Source organism: Apteryx rowi, unplaced genomic scaffold (genome assembly GCF_003343035.1).
Source record: "Apteryx rowi isolate R43461 unplaced genomic scaffold, aptRow1 scaffold_354, whole genome shotgun sequence".
Classification (NCBI taxonomy): Eukaryota; Metazoa; Chordata; class Aves; order Apterygiformes; family Apterygidae; genus Apteryx; species Apteryx rowi.
Window position 1 is genome coordinate 79,114 of NW_020450019.1, and position 25,185 is coordinate 104,298.

The following is a 25,185-nucleotide window of genomic DNA, read 5'->3' on the forward strand; positions in this document are numbered from 1 at the left end:
TAATGAAAGCTTTTGGTGGTTTTGTTGGGGGTGAAGGGGAGGCAGACAACAAAAGGCAAAAGGAGGACAAGGTTGCTTAACTCTAAGTGTCAAAACTACCAAGATTAAAGTCAGAGACTGTGTGCTATATCAAAAGGGTAAGTTAAAGGAGCAACAAATGGGTGCCTGCAGTAAGTTTACTCATTACGAAAACCTTTCTATTCCAGATCTTGAAGGAGATTTTCAGCCTGAAGTTCGTGTCAGCAAGATTCAATACAGATTTTCGTCATCACTCAATCACCAAAGCTCATAGAGGTAGGACAGGATATTTTGACATTTCTTATCGTGCCTGACGGTGATAGAAAAGACATGGAGGCAAACTTCTCCTACTGCAGTGAGGAAAACCTGTATTGTTTTTATGTCCATTATAAGCCTGTACTAGGAATAAAACAAACCCTACTATTATCTGCATAGTTTAGGTCTTCATCAAGATCTAACACAGAAACCAGTGAAACTGCCTGAAAGGGAGGAAAGAACACACCAAGATTTCTTTAAAAGTGCAGTGTGCTTAACCTAAGTATATACTGTGGATTCCTTGTTAAAAAATAGCTTACCTATCATTTAGGTGTCCCTGAGGTACATTTGGGACACTGGACCCTGAACAGCCCTGCAGAATACAACCAATTCTCATGGGCAATATCCCTGCTAATCATCACATGAGCACCAGATACAGCACTGCCATTTCATCTTTTTCCTTATCTGCAATACCTCTTGCTATTCTTGTCCTGATTCTCTCCGAGAATAGTATCAGTTTGTCTCAAATAACAGAAAGATTTCATATTAAGTGGACAAATCCCAAACTTAGATTTTAATTCTTCATGAAAAAAAGTATTTTCTTTGCATGCAGAAGAGACTGGGACTAGTCAGTCTGCTGAAACTATTCAGTTTGCTCACTGACCACAAACTCGTTATTTTTGCCTCTCTCCTTCAACTGCTTGCATGTCATTTGCATTGTTTAAAGTCAAAACAAGACCACCTCAGCTTGCAGCTACAGTATGTCTCATTTCATACATCACCAGTCATGCTGGAATTACAACTTTGCATGTTATTTTGTCAATGTGCAAGAAGCAGAAGAGAAACCAGCTTACTCTTCTGAAATTACATTGGCTCTGCAGTGCTGACAGCAGGAAAAAACATCAGTAAACTTAACAGATATGACTCAGGACAAACAATTCTCATTTCAGTCTCATTTCTGACCATATAGCCATGCTAGCCCTAGGGATACTGGCCAATGTGATTATGTTCAAGAACACCACATCTTCAATAACTGTGAAGTTGCTCAGTTCTGGGGTGCATCTCTGCCTTGGCTCATTGGTGCTGAAAGCAGCAGCATCTGGACAATCCTGTTCTTCTTGCAGTCTCAGAGATGCACTGTGCTAAACCCACTCCAGCAGCCCCTAAGCCTCTATATTCTCCACTACTCTTACTCCGCTCTTTATTCCACGAAACTCAAAACAGCAGGCAAGCACCCTTTCTTCTCACACCATTTAGCACAGCCTCTTTTGCATATCAGTGCCCTCAACGTTTTAGGTGTTTATTTAATAGAAATTTACTAATTTGAAGTTTTTGTCCTTTTCCTTACTTTCCAAATTCTGTCCCAGTTAGTTCTTTAGTGTCTGAGTACAATCTTTATTAAGATCACACAAGATCTACTTACTATCTGTATGGTATGTGCTCATTCAGCTGCTCTAAGATCTAGCACTCATAGCAGAAGAGGAAAAAGCTGAGAACAAGGGGTTCCTCAGGGCTGTTAAAGACACCATTGACATGTGACCATTACTGATCCCCTACAGAAGTTTAAGTCCTTTGAAAGCAGCAACACTCTTTCAGACTTCAAACAGAACACAAGATCAGGACATCAATTTCACATTGACATTTTTATTAACGCCAACTGTTTTAATTTCTTTTTTTTTTTTTTAAACAATAGCACAAAAATGTTTCAGGGAAGCAGTCTGACAGTTAGTCTGATGACCTTCTGAAATACAGTTAAGCCACACCAAATACGAATTCCTGTTAAAGAAAAAAAATATATATATGGAACTCCAACCTTTGTATTAGAGGGTGTTGTGTCTGGTTAGTAGACCACGCTGCTTTGTGAAGTAAATGATGGCACACAACTTAGACTTCATCATCACGCCAGTCATCACTAATTTAAGGCTTCTGAATCAAATTACCATCAACATCACGAAAGGAACGAAAAGCTAGTGTTGCTACGGCCAGGAGGAGATTGAACAAGCTGGATCTTTTAGACAAGTAACAGTGTCTTGAATAGACGAGGCCTGCCCTTACAGCAGTCCAGGAGAACCAATCACGCAGTACTTATCTCCTCATTTGCATGCATTTTGAGGGTGCAATTTAGTAAGAAAAAAAATATATTGCATGAATCGTTCTCTTATTTAATGTGGCTGTGAAAGATGTTTCCTTACAATTCCGTTATCTCTAAGAAGGACATCAGCAAATGGAACCAAGGAGAAAAACCAAAGAGCGACAGAACATTTTTCTTTTTGCTGAGAGGTAACACAAAAGGGAGGGAACCTACTATCCTTGGATTGGATTGGGGGGGTTGCAGGAACATCTCCCCAAAACCTCGCACTTGGAATTATGCACAGACTATCTTATATCAGCTACCTGCCTTTCCCAGTGAACTGTTCCACACAATGCTCTCAGAGGCATTAACCCATTCCTGCCCCAGACTCTCCACAAAATTCCTCTGACCTAGAAACCTCTGTTTTTCTTTTTTCTTTTTTTTGGGGGGGAGGGGGACTGTAAAAAACAGAACATCTGTCAATAAGAGTGTCAGGAGGGGGGTGTTAAATATTTTAACCACTGACAAGGCTTGAGGAAGTTTCACAGTTTTGTTATGCTCTATTTTATTACTATCATATTTACAGATTTTTTACTTTTTTTTTTTTGCTGAATTGCTGATAATTTTAATAGAATTTAATTCTGGAGTGTGAGCAGGAACCAGTTAACTACATTCATTGTCCAATCCCCACTGGTTTGAGAAAAAGACTCCAAATTCTTGGCATATGAATCAGCTGTTGGGTAGCTCCTCCCTCTCCCCATGATGAGGCAGCAGGACTGCAGCGGTGGCATGCACAGATTCACACCATGGCTGGTGGGGCCTTGCGCTGCAGAAAATATTGGTGGATGTTCTCGGCGTCCCGCTTCAGCCAAGCTGCATTCAGCAGAATGTTTTCACAGCACTGCTGCACAGTGCGTTCTGCCGATGGAGCTGGGTGACTCTCAAAGAAGGCCTGTATAAAAAGCACACAACCATCCATAAGAGTATAAACAGCCATAGACAAGATTATATTTTTAGTCACCAAATTCCCTAGGTTATGTAGAAATGCTCCTAGGAATTATGCTTTTTTTCTGACTACTGTTCACACTATCTTCTCCCACCAATGTCACAGAGACTGTGAAAAAGAAAAGCTTGCATGGTGCTTGCCGAGTTTGCAAGACATGCATGATCTGAAGTACTGAGCAAGAACAGCAAAATGTCTCCATTTCTCTGCTAAAGGAAAGCCACAGTATCATTTCTACAAACTAGTCCAAACGCTGCCTCCTCCCTCTCTTGTCTGGGCTGCCAGGGAGAGTAAGCAGCACTTGAAGAGATCAGAATTCAGTCCCTCATTGGAAGGCAACGAATGAGCAGCAAATCAAACATGTATTTCTGGATACTTGGAAGAAGACACTAACTGAAGCCTAAGGCCATTTTGCAAAAGCATTTGTCTAGATATCTGATTTCTTAGCACTCTGTCTTAAGTAGGCCTCTGTCCAAACTGGATAATGACGTCCAGGCACCAGCAGCACTCAGTTTTGCTGGATATTCTCATGTTCCTTCCCCCAGAATCTACAATATTGATCACCTGCAAGTAGCTGAAGCTAAAGCAACTGCATCAAAGACTGCTGTGACCCTTCACTTTACAATTGGTTAAAGGGCAGAATAAGCTGACATAGCAGGGAGTCATCCCTCATCTTCATACAAGTAGGCTTTTCCCAGTATTCAGCAGATCACCTTACATTAGTGTCTGCTATAGAGTGACATGGACACTCAAGACACATTAGTATCCCAGCTAAACACCTAGGTATACTGTCTCATGAAGCCCTCTTGGAACATGGTTATGATTTAGTTATGGACAGTTGTGCTGGTAAATGTTTTGCAAAGCGCTCTGTAAGAAAAGAAGGGAATTATAGTGCAAGATTTCCCTATGAAGAAATGCTGCTAGATCTTTTCTAAGGGGAATAAAATCACCAGATTATTAAAAAGAAAGATAAGGTTTGTGGATCAGCATATCTTCAAATAGTAGTTACAACTAGGGATCCTGGAATCAGATTCACATTCTTTGAAGTAAAAATTCTTCCTCAGCATTTTCCTAACAGAAAAATGATAATCAAGGGCCATATCTTTAAGCATTTTCTTCCAAGAATGAGCCATGGAAAAACTGCAGGCAAAGAGTGAATAATACAACCTGCACACGTTCTCAAAACGCTACCAAGACCACAGCCCACACTCTCAAGACACAGGGGATGCTTGGGTTCAATAGTGAAAGCACATCACCTTGAGCCACCAGCTTCGCAACAGACWCTCTGCAAACAAGTATCTGCCTCGTGTCAAAGCCTCACCCTTCCTACACACCGCAAATGGCCACATAAAATTTGGATCTACAGTATGGAATTCAGCTAATTTCTACCAAGTTAATTCCCCCAAGGATCACTGGGTGCTAAAGCAATCAGTCATGAATGTGCCATGTTAGTCCAGGAAGGAACAAAGAGCAAGTGTCAGCTTACTACAGAAGTTGTAAGAACTACAAATTTTGCCACAATTGTTTTTAATAGCTATCTTTTTGGGGAATCTCAAAACCACCGCCTGAACCACTGTGCTGGATTTTATAAAAGTTTAAATGAGTGAGATTACCGAAATAGAAGTCACTACACAAAAATACACACTGATTTCTGAAAATGTTAATTTAAGACATTTCAGTAAAATAACCAAAGCTAAACCAGTGCAATTTAGGGACTAGGCAACACAGTCAAAACAGCCAGACAGAGCCACAGTTCAAGAACAACCCCCCCCAACAAACTCATGGCTCTTCCATTAGGTACTTACAGTCCAAAGAATGCAATGTCTGTCACAGATAATGTAAATCATTTATTTGATTAAAATTTCTTACCTTTACCTCTGCGGCCATCTTATCATTTGCAAATCCGTCCACTGTTAGCTGAAGGAAAAAATATTTTTTTAACCGAGAGTAAGCATTTTAAATGTAATGGTTTAGTTTTGGACATCTATATAAACGAGATTTTTCTCAAAGTTGCACATACCTTTATTAGTCTGGATATTAAGAATCCACCTTGGTAGCGATTATAAAGTTCCTCCCAATTATCCCTTACAAATTTCCAGGCAGCTTTTCTCCCCTGCTTGCTGCCTCCAGCTACTCCACCAATAACAGACACTGTGTCCTGGGGACGTACCTCTTCCTGAAAATGGACATAAACATTCAAGACTGTTTCAACAAACACAGCATGTTGGCTTTATGCACTTCTACGCTGAATCTGTCAAAGATGGCTTTTTTGCACAAAAACTTTCAAAAATATATGGTACATCAAGATACAACTCAAAGATTTAACAGCTGAAACTCTTCATCTTATTCAAGAGCATTATATGCACGCAGTACTCTATCACCAAGTGCTCTAGATAATCTTATGAGAATGACTAGTGTAAGTGGCAGCTTTCCAGTAACTTACTGAAAGTGCAAAGGTGAGAACTTTTTGAATCAGTTCTGGTTGAGAGATGGCTCCAAGAACTCGTTCAATTCGGTTCTTCTCCTCCTGCATGTCTGCTTGCTTGTGAAGCTTCAAAGCCAGAGTGAATAATATTAACACACAGTACTATTAAATGACTTGCTCTTACCTAGACTACTAAACCTGCTCTATATACTAGGGCTGCTAGATTCTTCTTCAAGCAACATGTATGGCAAATTGAACATGTGAATAGCTGCAGGATTATTCATGAATATTAGGGACCTTATTACACATACATCGGCAGAAAGTAGTTAGTAACAAACCGTAGTCTTCACCACTATTTATATAAGGTCAGGTAGGACCATGCCTTTGAGCAATGAAACTCTGCAACAAGCCACTAGGTGGCAATTTAACATTACACATGGACCAGGGAATACCATAATGTGGTCCTACTTTTCACATCATCTGTAAAACACAGGATTAGTCCTGTCTTCAGAAAAAGCTACATCTTAGAGGAACTTGTAGGGTAGAATATTTAGCTTTTGACTGCATAAACTGACACTGTTAACAAGAGAAAATGCGCACTCACCTTTAGCATAGTGTCTAAAGTAGTACTATCTCCATGCTTCAAAATAGTTACATACACCTAAGATAGAGCGTAAACAAGGAAGGTCCTTCACAAATCACATTTTTAGAAATGCAATAAAAAGCTGCTGATATGGAAAGGGCTCTAAGACAGGATACATAACCAATTTTTACATATTTGGGTAAGATTTCAGACAAATTGATCTGGAAGACACCCGCACTGATCCCTCCTACATTTTAAGACTGGATTTTAAAGGATTCATCATCAGCTCCTTAACCTCTTCCTCAATTTCAGCATAAATTTGGTAATTTCAGTCTCAGCAAAGCACCCGAACATGCTGTAGCATGCAACACCTAGCTAGTAAGTACTTCACATACACTCAATCCATGTCCACCATAGTTGGACTTGCACTAGAGTTAGCATGCTCTACAAGACCAAGCTGACACCTGTAGAGCTATTCAAGGATCCCTGCACAGTTTTTCCATAGTGTTCTTAAACCTGGAGGATGTAGGCTGGTTATAGAAGGATATAAACGAACAGAAGTCAGCTCAGGTTCAGCACTGTATTTGAACAGGTTTTGAAACCCAAAAAGCAGCACAATCTAGAGACCAGAGCTGTTCTGTGGCAGTCAGTGTGGGTCCAACCGAGCTTATTAGTTATGACTAAGTACTGGCCATGACAGGTGAAGCTTACTTGATGCAAGAAACACAGAGGTGTTTGTGCTGTGCTCACTATCACCTGGGGGGGGGGGGGGGGGAGGAAGGTGTTTTCATACCATGACACTGGTTTCCTCTAGCTTGCCTATTCTTGGAAAAGCAAACAGTTCAGTGCACACAGTGCTAACTAAGGGAGTGGGTATGGTCTTTTGGGAACCAAAGTTTACAATAACCTACAGGACTCCTCAGATCAGCTGACAGGATGTGTTTTCCTTCCACATGGTCCTTAAATCGGCGGCGGGCTTCTTCTAGCGTTGCCTTGTGCCCAGCTTTTCCTAGTTTGCCCAAGACCAGACCCCTCAGAAGGGCATCTAGATGACCTAATGAGTGAGTAGGAGGAAAAAAAAAAAGAATTATCTGGGGACATCATTCAGCAGTTAAACTTAATGAAGTGTTCTTTCATTTAGAGTGATGAGGGTAGAATTGTGTAATAATCCTTCCACATATTTGAGGCTATCTAAAGAAACTAGACCTTTTCCACTCTCCTTGGTGCCAACTGGAGAATGCTTTGACTTTTTACGGCCAGAGGGTCAGAAGAGGAAGATTCTGTGGACCAAAACACAACAGGCTAGGCCTGCAATCTGAGCTAAGTCAGTAATAATTCCCATTTGAGTCTACAACACAACACTTTATTAGGATAAGTAAACATGCATGTATATGACTTTACATCCCTTTAGACTAACAAGAGGCATGCACTCTATTAGATGCATAGCTAGAGCAGAGAATTTTTATGGAACAGAGACCAGGGAGAGAAAAATTTTACTATTTGACCTTGGGCTTGAGAAGAGAGGGTTGTTTTTGTTTTGGTTTGTTTCTAAGTATAAAAATACCCCAACACGCCTACTTTAGTCTTTCTTCTTCCCTTCTCTCTCCCCATCCCAAAATCTTGATGGCCTATTTACACAGCAGTATTTCAAAACCACTACTAGATTTCACAACATAAGTTTCCTACCCTCTCCAGGTTTGGGGTCCCATCCCAGTCTCTCCCCTATCGGTGAAAAGACATCTTTCACGAAGACCTGGATTTCCTCATAGAAGTCTGTGTGGGACAAGAGAGTTGAGAGAATCCCCAGGTTACAGCTGAGGTCGCTCCACACAGTATAATTGGGCTCATTCACAAAAGCTTCCATGACTTTTAGAACCTCTACAGTGCTAATGATTCCAGCTCGGGCCTGGGAGAGGAAAAGACACAGATTAATCTTACCTCCAAACAGAACTAAGATCACTGCATTATTTAAACCATCCTCCCTGTTCAGTTTGCACATTCCGAGCATGAAGTACATTTTTCTCTGTTGTGGGGTTCTGCCAAGGTGGGTCAGCACCAGTCAAAATACTTCAGCTGTCTGCTCAGGGCACACAATGCTTTTTATACACAGGTAAGCACTTTACAAGGATACAGCTACATAATTATAAGCACATTTTGCAAACAGGAAACAGACAAGGAGATTAAGTGACTTATCAAAATTGCAGCAATGCTGGCAAGAGATAACTAAACCCCCAGAATTATTCTCAGCCAGATACTACACCCACCAAAATCTTATTTTAACTAAAAAAAAAACCTATGAAGATTTAGAGATTTAATTTTTGCTCTTCATTAAATTGAGAGCATAAAACTGCAGAAGTCATTTTCCCTTCCTGCTTTCATGAATTAGTACAAAAAGTGCTGCCTTTCCACCTCTGCCTGGAAAAATTCGTATTAACTGCTTCAGAACATTGTGAAAAAACACTCTGTGCTTAGTGTAGTTCATAATATCTAAAGTGATGGTCTCCAACCAGATTGCTCAGTTTTTGCTAATCTGGAAACAGAACAATAACTTATGATACAGGAATAGAGATGAAGGTCAATTTTTACTATTTAAGCTATCTTCAACTGTGACAAAAAGATAAATTAAAATTGAAACCAAAATAAAAGTCTAACATATAATGTTCTTATGTGCATTATTTACTACTTATTTTTTGTCCCATAGGCCTGAAATATTTGGGAAACAGACTCAAGCTGTAGTTTCAAACACTTTCAACTAAGCCATGACAAAAGTTGCAAGCTTTGAAGCTAGAGGGGCAGGGAATCAAAACTACATTTAAAAGTTTCCATACATTTGCTGACTAGCAAGAAAAGGAAAGTGCTTTAGGGGTAATCCCTTGCTGTTAAACAATAAGAATCCACAATAGCCACTTTCTCCAGTGGAAGACTGTTTTAACAAGCCTATCTGAGTAAAGCACCTGGTGCTGATAAAGTCTTTGATAAAGTCTTTGAGACTTATTAAATGAGATGAGACAAATTGATGAGATAAAAGAAAGTAAGTTTTCCAATACTTTTAATTTAATAAAAAACCTAAAGTATGATACACCACTATGGGAAACAGTAAAACAGAAATTATAGACAGGCTGCTACCATAGGATTTAAGTCTTATCATGCAAGTTAGAACTTGTCATGCTAATTAATAGCTAGATGTATGCAGTAATCTCAAAGGTGCTTTGCCTCCAGAAACTTGAGACTGGCTCTTCAGACACTGATTTCTGCAGTTACTGTAGCTCTCATTATTGGACAGTAGAACACAGAATAACAAAAAGGTTGCTTACCAGAGAAAAAAGATCATTCTGCAGGCCAAGCCTGTCCACAGGGGGTAGGGAGAGGTCTTTGATCGCTGGTATTAAACTCTCCAGCATGTCAGGGCTATACTGAGTACGGTAAAACCCTACTGTTCCAAGGTTTAACTGAAATGTACCAAAAGAGTGAAACAATTACAAGTAAGGAATAAATAAGGAAATGCCTTTTTATTTTTGGACCACTAGAAATTCTCAAAGCATTGCAATGCAGAGAAGTCATTGTCATTTAAATCATTACTATTTTGTATAGGGATCAAAAGAAGAAATTATAAATTTGTTAGAGGAAAAGACTAACAAGATTTTTAAACCAGGAATGCTCAATGAGAAGTACAGAAGACAAGAGAAAGCTGGGACAGTTTTGCATGAAGAAACAAGAGGCTAGAATTAAAACAAGGAGTGAGGAGAGAAGAGAAATTTCTCTTTTAGGGGGTAACTCTTAACTGAAGTAAGGGTAGTCATGCACCTGAGAAAATAAACTGCAGGAAGCTGCAGGCACTAGAATCTAGACTTTTGGAACAGAGCTGTGACTAGTATTTTTCGGTTCAAATTTAACTGTTCAAAGGAAAACCAAATCCAATGTAACCTCATTCCCACAGTTTGCTCAATTCAATTTTGATGGAGAGAGAACCACTGCAACATTCGGGAACCACTCAAATTTTGTGAAATGGTTTGCATAAATCTTTCCATATCCTTAAGAAAGGAGAGTAAGTATCTCTGCCCTGTGTAAAAGCAAGTCACGGTTAGTAAGCTTGATGAACTACATGCTAGATAAGCACTACTACATACTAATGTTTCAGTGTAGGGGCTCAAATATTTGGGTCTGTTGAGCAATAGTACCTGATACAAATAAGACAAAAGCATTGCTGAACTCATCAGGAAACAACCCCCTATGGCGGTACTATAACTGTGGTCAGTCCAGCTGGCAGTCGTCAGAAGGACTATGGCACTGACTAAAAACTTCACAGACTGATAACCTTTGTAGCCAGCAGTCCTACAATTGACCTTGGACTTAGCTGGATGCTTGCCTTCTCAGGAAGCAATAGCAATCTTCACCCTCATTTAGACAGGGGGTTTTCCAGAGTTTTCATTACATGTCCCTCTTTATTACCAGAGAGGACCCAGACTGATGTGGTGATTCTAGGGAATACACAGGCCTAACAGCTGGAATGCCTCTGCTAATCAAATGGGAAGGTCTGACTTAGAATCAGAAAGAGACTAGTGCTTAATGTTATTTCACAGAGTCATCTCTCAGATTACAGCTCCAGTTTAGGAACAATTACTCTTCAGTGCAGTAGTTCATATAGCAGTAATCCCAACCAGTCGCTACCTTTCAGTTTTTAAATTCAGTTTCTGACTGGTGCCTGCAACAGACCTCAACAGTGAATTTTTTCTACTTGCAGATTTGTATTTGCCTGGTCATAGCCAGTAGAAAACCTTCACACTAATGAAAGATAAACAGGACTATTTTTGCTCAGGATGGACTTTAACTAAGCTGTGGTCGCTATGAGATACTGAAAAAGCCACCATAGATCAACTCAAAAGCTGCCTCTATTTAATGGCACTCTTTTTCTGAGCTTGGATGTCTAAATGGTTTGACTTTACACTGTCTAGACTACTCTTGGAAACAAACCTTTGAAGAGAAAGGACCACGCTAAGTAGCATTATAGAGGAGCAAATATCCAATAGCAGCACAGAGAGGCCCTTTCAAAAGAAATACAAGATTGCAAGAAACAAACAAACAAGCAAAAAACAAAACAAAAGAGAAGAGGAAAATGAAATGCTGGGGAACACCACAGTGACGCAGGCTTTTATTCCCAGTAATATGTTCTCCTTTGTGCCAACTTACTTTCACCCACTGGTCTGGTTTTATGTCTTTCAAAACCAAGGTCAGCTCTGCCTTGTCCATCAATATTTGCATTTTGGCACAGGTGGGGTCATCACTTGTACAAATGCTTATGGGCACCATCCACATGGGGAAGTCCTCCCCTAAAAGGAGAAACCAAAAAAAGGAAGGCCTAAGGAAAAAAGGTATGCAAACGACACTGAGAAATTTTGTCCAATGTTCAAACAAGTTCTAGCAACAGTTTAAGCAAGCTTAATTTCACAGTTGAAAAGGCAAAAAACTGAAGTAAAAAGACAGTTCTACAGTCCAAAACCAAGGATCTCTAAACAGCTTTTGAAGCCAAACACTTTAATTTCCATAAGTATGAAAAGGTAGGTGGAATTTGTGTCTTAAGATTGACTTAGCTTCCGTATGAGGCATTTTTATTCCATCACTACTGTAAAGCTAATAATACAGAGCTCCTCAGATAGCAGTGCTGGCCTTAAAATGGACATCAGAAGAGAAGCATCTCAGAATGAAAACTGAACAGAAGTCTGTAGAAGAATGGCATTCTCCTTCACACAAGGAGGACATGGAGACAAGTGTGAGAGCAATCTGCCTTAGATTAATTCTGAAGTTTAAAAAAAAAAAAAAAAAAAAAAAAAAAAGGAGGGAGAGGGAGAAGGAAATAGTAACACCTGAATCTAAGCAGAGCACCTGCCTGCTCAGCAGTGCAGCTGTTTGAGCTCTCAAAATTGCTGCCACTGCATGAAAAGCAATGAATGCTCCATTCCTGCTCTTAGCTCGTCTTACCAGTATATGGTCCACTGGCACAGAATTTCTTCTGGACTAACTTCAACACTTTGTCCTCTTCTTGCTAAAAAAAAGAGGAAAATTAATACTATAGTAGTATTAACCATTTTCAAGATTCAACACCGAACAACATTTCAATGAAGACAGAAGCTGAGCAAACAGCACTATTAGAAGACAGTATGAAAGCACCCTACAAAGTCACAATAGAGTTGCAACTTACTTTAATATTCATAGAATTTAAGAAGGGAATTATCAGAATATCTTGTTTCAGCTTCTGTATATCAAAGTTTATTCATGTCCACTCTGTTAAACTTGGGGTAATTTGTGCTTTCCTCCAAAAAGAGAAGCTATCTCAAGAATTCATTCTAATGCATTAATCACTCCTACTATTAAAACATACATGCCCTACTTCTTATTTGAATTTGTTGTCTGGCTTCAGCTTCCAGCCACCGATTCTCACTCTCCCTGCAATCTTGTAGAATAAGCATAATCAGCTGGAGTGAGAAGCAAAACATCTGGTAAGGGGAGCTAAATCAGATATTGCCCACCCACTCCCCACCCCATTTCACATACACAGGGCAAACGGGCTATGTCAGCAAATGCCAAGCACATGATCTGCAGCACTTGTGCATGAACTGCATATCACTTTGTACTAGGTTTCTCAAGTGAACTGCACTTCCCTTCCCTTCAGGAACAGATTTGTCACTAAACAAAGCAATTCCCTGTACAGCATCCTGATCAAAGAGGTTTTTTGGTTTTTTTTAAGTGATTGGATGCTAATAAATTTGATCTAAAACACAGTTACAGGCAGAATCTTTGATCCAAAGTGCTGAAAGAACGTAGAGTTATGTATGGAGAATTGTACAATTTACCTGTTCAGCTTCCACATAAATAAGGGGAAATCCCATTTGTTTGGTCCATGTATTCATCACAGCAGCAATAGGTTTGCCACTGGCTTTTTCCAGGCTTTCCCAGAGATCCTCTGCAGAAGAAAAGTCAGACTGAAGACTCCCAGAGTATTGCTACTTCAGATGCTATTAAGAAGGCTATACAGGTACTGGAGAGTGGGGGGTTGTATTATTCCTCCAGTTTGCCCTGCAAGTTTTTTTTTTCTTTATAAAATTGTAACAGATGATTCACACACACACACAAAAAAAGGAAATAGTTTAACTACTCACGGAGGGTAAAAAAGCTTCATTACAACTTATAAAACAAAAACAACAAAAAATCCACAATACACATTGTGATGAAGTATGAGACAAGTGAGCATTAAATATTCAAAATGGTAAACAGAAGCATCTTTTCCCTAGGTTTTTCATATATTACGCCAAAGACTCAACCGACTACATGGACTGCTTTATACCGATAAAGCATGACGCTCCACTTCCACATTTACATCTGATACACAAAAAAGGACCATATAAAGAAAGAGCTGTAAGATGTTAGACAAGGCTTTGTTTGAACTGTTTAATCACACATAATCAATTCTGCAAAAGAAAGCTTGCAAAAGGCTTATATGGCAATCAACGTACTATTTCTAATTTAGATTATTGCACAAACAGGTTATCAATGGCAAATGCAGCCCCTTCAGATTACCTCAGCCAAATACTCCTGAGTTTGAGAACCTCTAGAGGATGCTGAATTCTTGCTGTGCTGAGGACACACTGTACAAAAACTAGAAACAAGCCTATTATTTCCTTGTATTTCAGTGATCTCAGTTGGAAAAATGGCTATTTAAGAATCTATCACTTTAGCACTAACATTTTTTTCTCCAGAAATTATTTTTCTTAAGCATATAATAATCAGTTACCTGTAGCTGCATTCTTCTGCTGGAACTTGGTTAAATATAAATTCATTCCTTTCCGAAAGTCCTGGGAACATACAATTGAATATGTCAGGGCACCAGAATGGAGGCTCTTGCTGTATTCCCTCTGCACTGCACTTATATTCAAGAACCAGCCAGAGAATCCTAGGATCAGTAACTCCCTCCTGATCTGTGCTACTAGACCGAATAGCTTACAACATTTTTGTTAGCCAGCTTTAAGTATTTAAATAGTTATATTTGCATATTTTCCCACTCATTAATTCCCACTTGTCTTATTTCTCCTTTGTAAGTTTAAATACAGCCCAAAACAAAGGGGAGAAAAGTTTTTGAAACACAAATTATGCAGTATTTAAAAAAATCAAAAACAGATGCCTGTAACTGTTAAAAGATTTGACAATCTAAGTTAAGCTTTTTAACAACAATCTTTTTACCTCATCACCAATGTAGTCATGTAGCATTCGGATTACAGATGCTCCCTTGCTGTAAGAAATAGCATCAAATATTTCATCTACTTCAGCTGGATGGCCAACACTAACCTGTGGTAAAAAAGGATAATTTATAGTGAGAACAATTTTAACTGCTGTAAGATTTTGATCTTGCTTGTTCTGTTGTTTAAGGAGCAGACTTTTCTCACTTAGAAAGGTGCATGCATCATCACCACTAACTTGTCTTAGTGGAATCTCTCTGCACCCAGTCAATGACATATGGCTGGATTAGGATTGGTTTATATGTTAAACATACTTTAACTTAGCTTTTGATATTCAAGCAAATAGACCTAGGGATCTTGCTTCAGTCCTTTGGTTCAATGCTTACCCAAAAGCAAAAAACAGAGCGGAAGTTGTTTAATCCTGGGACAGTGAGGAATGTATATTCAGGAACTGCATTCAGTGAGTAACAGCTATTCTAAAGTGACCTAGACCTGCCTGTTGTACAAAGCAGGGTCATTTCCCAACATCTATTACATCAAGCATTTCCTTAGACGTCTGAGAACTCGTCTGTGCTGATCTTTATGAATTACAAGGGAGTTTTCTTCCAGCGCAGCTCTCAAAGTCACTGTAACTGAGCTCACTGCTGCTGCTTTCTCTTCATCGCTGTGGACTACTGCCTTGTTTCCAAAGCAGCAAGCTCAGCTGGACCCTGCTTATTTCAAGACTGCCTGTATCACGCTCCCAAATCTGAGAGTACAACACAAACATCTAAGGTGGCCTCAGATGGAAATTAGCACAAGCCTGGCAAAATTTGGTAGCTCGGGCTCTGGGCTATACCGCACTAAGTGGTAGCTAGCGCTGTAGCATCTCTGTTTTATATTGTCAAGCACTGGAATAAGTCAGTAGCTACTTTACTGTGCTCAAAGGTCAGAAAACTACCCACTTTGATCAGAAACCAAAACAAAACACAAGTAATAATGGGTTTTGATCACAACTTCACCATTTTAAGTCAGTAGAGCAGAAAAACTCCAAAAGAAGCCATCATCAAACCCTTAAACCTCATTTCTTAAATCCTAATTTTAGTAGAGGAAAATTCAAAGTGTAAATGCAATCGTCTATTTTCCTCTGCATTATGAATGACTGCACAATTCCCCTTTTTCCCTAACAGGAAAAAAGCTCACATCCAGCTGGAAAAAAAAAAAAAAAAAAAAGAAGACAACCAATAACCGAAAGACAGAACTTACTTCAATAGGATGACTGTTGTCTAAGGCATCAAGCTCTTGAGCTCGTGTGTAATCAGCAGAAACAAATTGAGTCCAGATATCATACTCTGGAAAACAGTGATCTACACATAGGTACTCAATCCAGGATGCAAATCCTTCATTCAGCCAGAGATGGGTCCACCATTCCTGGAAAGATTTAAGCACAGAATGAAAAAAAAAAAAAAATCCAAAAGTTGCATTTAATCAATAAGAAGCTTGCTGATCAAGAATCAGAGAGACAGGTAACACTTCAGTAACTACAAGTTCCTCTCTATAAAGAAGTCRGCAGCCCAAGAGTAATCAACACATTGTAACTATATTCCTCTCTGTCTTGTAACAGTTTAAGGACTGAAATAGCTCTACTACAGAAGCATGCTTAAATACAGTGAAAAATCTGGAATTTGAAGTTTTCTAGACCATGAAAAGCTGGAATCTAGTAAACAGTTAAGGGTTGTTTCATATACACCAGCCAAAGATGGGCTTTGTTTTTTTAAGCTAAGAATGTTGCACTGACATTTTAAAATTCTTCCTTCGTTTCTAATATTTAACTGAAGTAGGAGAGATAAGGAAACCAGCTATAGATAGTGAGGAAAAAAACCCACCCTTTTCCATAACTGTAGTTACTTACTACTCTTTAAAAGCAAATAGGGGCAGTTAACCCAGGAGAGTGTAATTACAATGATTTGGGCCCTTAAGTAAAAGAAACTGAACAGATGCTGTCAATCCAGCAAGCAGTTCTGCAAAGCACTGCTGCTTCTATTATGAATGAAACATTTACCACAGGGAGGGTGGAATTTCAATAGGGAAAGCTGTTACTGAAACTCTACACAGATAAGTCTAGCTTTATTTTTAGAGTGGAGACTATCCAATTTTCTTCCACATTTCTGATTACATCTGTTTCCAAGACAAGGTTTCAATACATAAATGAAGATTGTTGCCAAAGGATTAATGCAACTGTGAAGTAGATTCTTGAGGAATTAGGTTGAACTTCTAAATCTTCTCCCTCATCCCACTAGCAACCTAATTACTCAAGAATCTATTACTTTCCATGGAACCAGTTTGATTTCATTTATCTTTGTTGCAGAAGAACTGGTATATTGTGCTATCCAATAGGATCTGCTACTGGCAAACTAAACCAGTGATGCTACTGAGGCTTCCTGATGTGATGTACGCACCTCAGGTTATAGAAGAAAAATGACCTCCTGGAAACACAAGAGGTAAAGTTGGAACCACTTTTCACAGATGCATCACAGAACATAAGAAAATAACCAAAGAGAAAAGTTTCCTAAAGAAAAGAAAGTTTTTGGAAGACCTAGTACTCCAAAAGAAAAATAAGAAGCTAATTCAGTATAAATTTTAGAAATTCTTGTAAACAACACTATCTTAAGCTTACTGCATCAGTTCTCAAACAATGGTCAGAAAGACCACAAATGGTTCGTGGATCACTAGTGGCCCCCAAGGCACTTGCTGGCAACCTACAAAGTTGTCTAGTCACATGATTCTGGCTCTCCTTGCTCCCAGCTGCTCAACTGCATTAAAAGCTAAAAATATATTATTTTAGTATTACTTTTCCATGTAAATATTGCGCTGCTCTCACATGAATGGGGAAGTTACCTGTGTTATCACAAACAAGAAGAGACTTAGTTGACTAGATTTTAAGATGCGCAGCATTATGGAAGAGTTTGAAAACTTCTGCTTAGTGCTTTAGTTAATGTTTACACTGGGGATTCTCTTCCCTCTACACACATTCCATTTAAGCAGCCTGAAAGCCAGAGCAACGAAGATTTTCCAGCTCCTGAGGCCATGCTTTTTCTACCAAACACGATGGTTTCTAACAATATAAAAAACTTCCTAGCCTGTGAAATATGTGGGTTCAGATGTTTGTTTGCAGGGCTTGAGAAGAATGTCAGATCTAATTAATAGAGTAAGCTGAAACTATTTGTTAAGAGCAGAAGCTTTGAAAGATGTGGGTTTCAGATTTTAGCACTAGATGGGACTTATTTACAGATTTCAGTCTTTCTGCCTCATACAATGCTTCTATTCCTACCAAAATGCCTTAAACATCAAACCATTCAGACATCTGGCTCCCCATATATCCAAAATAACTCATATGAGTTACTACAATGCAACTTTTCAACTATTGTACCAGAATAATTTGCAATGCCGAGTTGATACTGATATGCCTGCTTGGTATGAAAGCCTGATGAGTGAATTATCCCTACACAAAAAGAAAATGGTGGTTTATTGCTTCTAAGCAATCTGACTGGCCAAAATCATTTCCACGGAACACCTGCTCAGCTGTAGCTAGGACTATATTCAAACAAGTGAACATTATTTCACACAGAAAAGATTGAGAAATACTTTTAAAGAACATACTAGTAAAGAAGAAAGTGCTAATAAAGTACTATTATTTAAATACTTTAAAAAGCATTTTAAAGGTAACATGCCTGTTATCAAAGGGACATGTGAAAAAGCAACACAGTATATGAAGTACATGTGAAAGAAAAATAAAAGAAATACTTGTAACTATTAGATACCATGGTCACGAGGTTTCCAAACCACTGATGAGCAAGTTCATGTCCTACAACCAGAGCTACCCACTGGCGAGATGAAGAACAGGAATTTTTGGGGTCAATGAGCAATGCAGTCTCCCTGTATTTAAGAGAGAAAGAGAATTGAACTGAATGTTACATGCCTAGGGAAAAAAAACAAAACAAAAAAAGTCAAAAGTAGGTTATATTACCTAAGCAAGCTAAAAAGTGATCAGTACAACAGAAAAAAAACCCTAAAAACCCAAAAGCTATTTCAGTTTGCACATTAAATTGTTTTGGTAAGTTCCACAGCTGTTGGAATGCTTTGGAGCAACAATTCCTTATGGCATGCAAGAAGACAAGTGCAAAAACCCAGGCAGGAACAAGAAAATTTACCCTGTATTTATAAAATAGCTCACCTACATAATCTAGAAAGAAGGGAAGGGCGGGGGGCACAATCTCACCTTAACTGTAACTCCCTTTGCACTGCATGATATATGCACAGCAAGTCTTCTCTCCCTCCCTCATCCCAGAAGAAATTCTTCCAAGTGCACAATCAGCCTTGTTACCCTTGCCACTGCAGCTGCACAAGATTCTCCACACAAGGTGCACACACACACACGCACGCACACACACAGGCCCGCGCTCCCTAGGTTAGGCACACCACCTTCAGCTATAAACACCCCTGTCGTGATCAGGATTTGGGTCAGTCAGAAAGGACTTCTGGATTCCTGCAACTCGAAGGGGGGGGGGAAAAAAAAAAAGCATCTCAAAACATAGATGGCGCCTGCATATTATGCCAACCTTCTGTCCCCAAAGGGATAAAGCGAGCGTGCCAAACTGAGCATAAGGGAAGAATGTAACACTAAAATTAAGAAAGGCTTCCAAAAATTCTACTCATCCAGGACAAATATTTTTTTCCACAGGGAGTAAGGTATCAGATTTCATCAGAATTGCAATATGCAGACAAGTAGATTTTAAGCCTGGGCTCAAATTTCCATTACAATCTTTAAAAGCCAAATTAAAAGTTTAGCAGAATAAATTCAAATGATTTCAGGATTTAAGTCCAAAGCTTATAAGTCCAATGTTATACAAAACAGAGAAAGATCATTCTAACAATGAGGACAGATACTATAAGAGTATCAAGCAAAGGTACAAAAGCTTGATCAGATTAACAAAAAACTGAAAAGGAAGGCAAGTTAATACTTTTGAATTACTCAAACCCACATGATTATACTGTGGTTGCTGAAATTTACCAACTTGCCTACAATATAAAATAAACTCTTAAGCTGTGTCAGTAAGTACATAACTTTTATGGGGGAAAAAAAAGCAGCCAAGAAAGTTCTCTTGTAGAACAGGCAGTGCTGCCAGACACTTAAAAATCTCACACCCTTGGACAGTAGTCGTAATAGCTCATTCTTGCCTTCCTAAGGTTTGTACAATAACGCACGCTGCTGCAGAAGTCAAAATTAACCAAACTGAAGCTAGAGTTGAAGGTATTTACTCAGTCTTATTTGGGTTGATACCCAATCACTACAGCTTCCTCAAACTAATTCAATTACTTCCAAAAAATTAGTGAACAAAGAGGGGGAAAGACAGTATTTTAACAGCATACCTATAAGTAACAAGGCCCCAGTTCTCCATGGCACCTTTATAAAATAAATACAAAGGTTTATTGATATTGATACACACCTCTTCCTAAATGTTTAAAATTCAAATAAAACACAGTTCATCAATAAAGTGAGTTACTTTACCAGCAGCAAAGTCTGCAATAGCTATGAGATCAATTTTAGGAAGAGGATAAGGAACATTGAAGTAGTCCTTATAAAAAGGCAGAGTTTTAGCAGCAACCTGTAAGAGATAAAAGGAGAAACCTAGTAAATATGTTAACTTGGAGCAATAGGTGAAACTTGAAAACTTCTTCATGGCTCAAATTAGCCTAAGAAATCAACACAGACAGGCTTTGTTCCAGAAACCGCACTGCCAGGTTCCAGGGCACCAGAGTACAGGACTCCCCCCCACACACCCCCATCCCATCCCCTTTTCCTCCCAGGCTGTAGCCTACCCTTCAGCACTTTTCATTGTCTTTGGACAAGAGCATACATCATCAAATCACAACAAGTGAATTAAAATGTATGTTTTTGTCATTACATACTTGTAATTTGTCCACATTTTTTTCTGTTTAATATCAAGCCCTGTCTCTCCAAGTTATTAAAGCCAAAAAAAACAAAAAACCCCCACCCTCATAAGCTTTGCATTGATTTAGATGACTGAACACAGTAGAGATGTTTTCAGCCTGTCAGATTTCTATAGCAATAATGAAATCGCTCTAAGCGCATTTACCTCTAATGCAAACTTTCCTTGTTCTGCTTTGCCCACAGGGGTGTAAACACGCACTAAGACACCATCAAGCGACCTGGTCTCTACAAAGTCATATTCTCCCACCACAAATGCTACGAGATACGTCGACATTATAGGGGTGCGAGCGAACTTCACTTCCACTAGATTTTCATCATCTGGGTATGGCTTCCGGTCAATGACATTCTTTCAACATGAAAGGAAATTAGATAGTTTCATGGAAGTGAAACTGTATTACACAATACAATTGACTAAATATTCCATCATCAGGAGTCTCACATTTCAAATGAAGTAACTTCTTGTACAATTTTAAAATACTGACCACATTATAGYTCCCTCCCTAACTAAAAAAAAGACCCATCACATGTGACAGTGTACTTTTATAACATAAACATCATATTCCATTACTGCAAAGGTTGCTGAATAAGTTTGCTATCAGTTGCTATCCTACAAAAAGAGGATTACCCAGTTCCCARTATGGCACCAGACTCATTTAAATTGTGAAACAAAAACTGTAACCATTTRATCATTGGGCAAGGCTAACCTTTACTGCTAACTATGCAAGTTAAAGTTACTGGAATAAGAATCTGTTGTAAAACTGACTGTTCTTCTCTAGCAAGATCTTCTAAAAATATTTGTACCATATTTAAAATGGGACCCTGAAAATGCTACTTTATATTTGTGAGAGAGGTACTATTACTTGCACATTTTACCCCTGTTCTGGTCAGAAATTCTCTAGGGTAGAAATTATGCTTACTTATCTCAAGTGCTATGTCTGCTTATATAGCTAGAACAGCTATATAAACAAGCAAAGGCTTTTTTTTTCCAGTCATTCTTAATCAAGCAGCACGTGGCATGACATATGCTCAGACTTTTTTTTTTTTTTTAACAAACAAACAACACTGGTCTGTACAGCCTCTTTAGGTTTTATGCTAGAACCTGACATTGCAATAGCGTTCCTAAAAAAAGTTCTCTCAATTTAGAACTGCTTAGTAATAGGTAGCAATACAGTCTATATTCCTAGTTCTGTCTGTCACTAAAACACATTCACTTTCAAATAATCATCTGGCTTTATTACAATTTTATTTAAAACTATTACTGATTTATTTAAAACACAGTTTACTTACCATATTTGACAAAGCTACTCTGTCTTTAGGGACCACCAATGAAATATCAAATGTTGCCTTGATGGCAGGTTCATCCCAGCAAGGGAAAGCTCTGCGAGCATCAGTAGCCTTAAAGAAATAACAGCATTAACCAAATAAGTCTTTCACAAGAGGCTGTTGCAATAAAACAGACACAATTTCACTATATTCTACAGGCAAGAAGTTGGGTGAATTATAGTCACTGGTATAAAGAGTCTCCTCATTCATATTCCTTGATCCCTAAATTAGAGCATTTAATTCCTACTGTGATAGCTTACTTCACTCTCAGTTTAAAAAAAAAAAGAGCTGAAAAGCACTCTGTGCTCTGATGGAATTCTACAGTCTGAGCAAATTTTAGCAGAGTCATGACAGGAGCAAAGCTCAGTCATGTGAAAGCAGAGAGGGCACCCAGGCGTTCATAGACAGTACACACAAGACCACCTATTTATATTCTGTCACTAGACTGCACGCACGAAATGTTCTATTTGTACTAGGTAAGTACTCCATGTTTTTATGTAACCAGGCAGATAACCATGAAATTACAGTATGGTATAAAATTCTGTCAGTACGTCCTGAGTTTACATAATACTTGAGATAGCATCCAAAATGTGAGCCAAATACTATTACGATACTGAGAGAGAAAGTCAGAGTACTCTACTGAAAGATTTAATATACTTCATGAAGGCAATTTATACAGATTTATTTGACCACAGCTACATAAAGAGCTGTTTTTAAACATTGCGGCTATTGTACATATATGATTTACGACATACAGGCATGATCCTTGGCTGGGGATTTTGCCAAATCCTGAATTTACTGACCTTCAAGTCACAATGCAAAGACTGCTTTTAGTATTACCCATACACTTTGAGAGAAGAAGCAAAAAATATGGATTTCTGAAATTTACGCAGAGGTTATAGCTATAGCTAGGAAATCAGGTCTTTGCTTCTTTTAAGGGTAAATCCTACATCAGGAACAACAAAAAATACAGCCCATACCTCAAACTGAGTGACAGCAGCATAGCGTGTATCTCCAGTAGGTGTGGTATATTTACTTCGGTAAAAACCTTTCATTTTATCATTCAGCTCCCCTACAAAGTCTATCTTTAACGTCCCTGTCCCTGAAACGAAAACAGATGGGACACTGTTATTTGCATGTGCCAAACAGAACATTCATTTGGTCTGGACCTTGAGGCCAAGCTACTTAACTGGCCCACTGCCCTTCTGAAATAACATGTCCCTTTAACTCATCTCAACCCATCATTTTTCTGCAAGCCTCCCTCAAACCCTTCAGTGTCCTTATATAAAATACTGCTCCAGAAGAACTTAATGTTGTAAGGAAAGCAGGCAAAGCCAGAATCACCAAAGTGTTTTAGCACTTGACTGGTAAAATTCCTGACAGGCTCCTGCAGTATTCATTCTCACCTCCTAAACACATTGCAATAACCTGCAGAGACTTTTTAAGCCAACTGAAAAGTCTGATCTTACAACCCTTACTTTTGAGTAAAGTTTGCAGAAATATAGGATGGCTATTAAGTAATAATAGCATACTAAGAAATCTACTACGGAAGCCAAGGTGGAGCACTGGTTGCATTCTAGCTTGTAAGTCAATTAGTCTCGGGATTTATTCTGCCCTTGATGTCTCTGTGTGAAAGGGGAAACTTGATCTTCATCAAAGGCACCATGCCAATATCCCGCAGAACRAAACACTAACATTTTCTCACCATAGAATCTTTACATTTATGTTTGTAAAGATGAAATAAAACTGCTTTATTCAATCTGTGGAGCTGAGTTCCAGTCTACAAATCCCTCAGAGCAAAAAACTGTAGCAGTGTTTCAAATGAATTAGTACATTCACACCTAGGAAAATACTGCAGTAATTCAGATTAGCTCTTTCTCGGTAAGAGGAGAACAGATCATCAGTATCTAACATAAATAGCTTCTGTGCTTAACTCCCAATAGCAGGTAAATAACTAGAATCATCTCAGGAGTAAGAAGCAAACAGCACTATTAATGAAACAACCTTTCCAATTCCATGGCCTAGAGTGAAAGTGATTTTATCACTTACGTTTCCTACTGATCTTATCAATAATTTTAGTATCAAAGGAACTTTGTAGAAGAGGTGTCATAAGTCAAGCAAATAATCTGCACTGCCTGTTATAAATAAATCTAGCACTGTCCATTCTTTGACAAGTCAAATATACAATCAAAATACTTACTGCAAAACTAGAAATATAGCAACTTTTTATGACACTTATTTGAAATGCATTCTTTGTACTAGCTAAGAGAATTTGATCTCTAAAATACTTCCAGAATTAACTTCAACCCAATTCAGCTAGATAATGGATATTTAAAAGAACCCCATTCTTTCAGTCTTCTGTTGACTTAAAATGGACAGACTCCCTAGGGAGCATGACATTCACAGTTAGTAACTTAAGAGAAGACAGCACTATCTTCTTCTAGCTTTTCAAAGAGCAAACACCTTAAACACACAGTTGAGCCAAGCTGCAAGCATGAAAATACCTCTTACCTTTCTGAAGAGTACTGGGAAAGGAAAGAGTAACCTTTTCATCCTCATTTTGGTAGTTGAACCCTGTGGCATGAACCTCTGAAAGATTAAAAAAAATTACCTTCTTCAAAATAAGACCCAGAGATGTTTCTTTAACTCATGAGCATTTTGGTGCTTTAAAATGAACTGAATCAGCTGAATGTAACAATAATGCTGTAGTTACTGAACACATCAATTAAGATTTCAAATAATCCAGAAAAATATAAGTGTAAGCAACCAAAGAAATGCCACTGTCGGAGTTCCATGTTATATTATATGGCTTCAGACAACTAAATCCACCATATTTACAGAGCATGAGCCACAGACTCAAGCAAACACCTCACACTCCCTTCCACTTCTGCCATACATATTGTCCATCAGAGTGCTGCACTCRTGTGCCTGAGAAGCCTCCTGCTGTGGGGAATAATGAAAGCTATACCGTTAAATTGTAAACTTACAGTAGGAACAGTGTCTTGTACAACGTCAAGAATGTTGGTGACAACTACTACAGTCCTGACATATGGTAAAATATTGCACAAACTCCCTCAATGTTAAATGCCTACATCAGTGCAGCAGGATTCATGCTAATTATCCCAAAAGAGAATGATTATGATTTAACTAATTTCTGGATCTCAGTCTGAAAAACACAGTAATGTCCAAAGCAAGGTGTGTGTTTGGTTTTAATCACAAAGAAAAAAAATACATTGATTTTATTTAAAAATTGTCTTCAGAAGAAGGGACCTACCTCAGAGTTTATA

General features: G+C 38.6%; 1 protein-coding gene across 1 annotated transcript in view; it reads right to left on the reverse strand.

The window, feature by feature from the left end:
- Positions 1-2,667: 2,667 nt before the first annotated feature.
- The window catches only part of LOC112969517 (puromycin-sensitive aminopeptidase), a 31,407-nt gene continuing 8,889 nt past the window's right edge, over positions 2,668-25,185 (reverse strand). The window contains exons 3-23 of the mRNA XM_026072920.1: positions 24,410-24,487; positions 22,879-23,000; positions 21,863-21,970; positions 20,721-20,921; positions 20,132-20,228; positions 19,993-20,026; positions 18,384-18,498; positions 15,829-15,993; positions 14,588-14,692; positions 14,142-14,202; positions 13,204-13,313; positions 12,332-12,395; positions 11,543-11,682; positions 9,670-9,804; positions 8,042-8,261; positions 7,267-7,409; positions 6,377-6,433; positions 5,791-5,898; positions 5,368-5,523; positions 5,217-5,264; positions 2,668-3,296 (exon numbers count right to left, since the gene is read on the reverse strand). Of these exons, the coding sequence (XP_025928705.1) occupies positions 3,144-3,296; positions 5,217-5,264; positions 5,368-5,523; positions 5,791-5,898; positions 6,377-6,433; positions 7,267-7,409; positions 8,042-8,261; positions 9,670-9,804; positions 11,543-11,682; positions 12,332-12,395; positions 13,204-13,313; positions 14,142-14,202; positions 14,588-14,692; positions 15,829-15,993; positions 18,384-18,498; positions 19,993-20,026; positions 20,132-20,228; positions 20,721-20,921; positions 21,863-21,970; positions 22,879-23,000; positions 24,410-24,487 (2,420 nt within the window). The 3' untranslated portion in view covers positions 2,668-3,143. The remainder of the gene's footprint in view (positions 3,297-5,216; positions 5,265-5,367; positions 5,524-5,790; positions 5,899-6,376; positions 6,434-7,266; positions 7,410-8,041; positions 8,262-9,669; positions 9,805-11,542; positions 11,683-12,331; positions 12,396-13,203; positions 13,314-14,141; positions 14,203-14,587; positions 14,693-15,828; positions 15,994-18,383; positions 18,499-19,992; positions 20,027-20,131; positions 20,229-20,720; positions 20,922-21,862; positions 21,971-22,878; positions 23,001-24,409; positions 24,488-25,185) is intronic.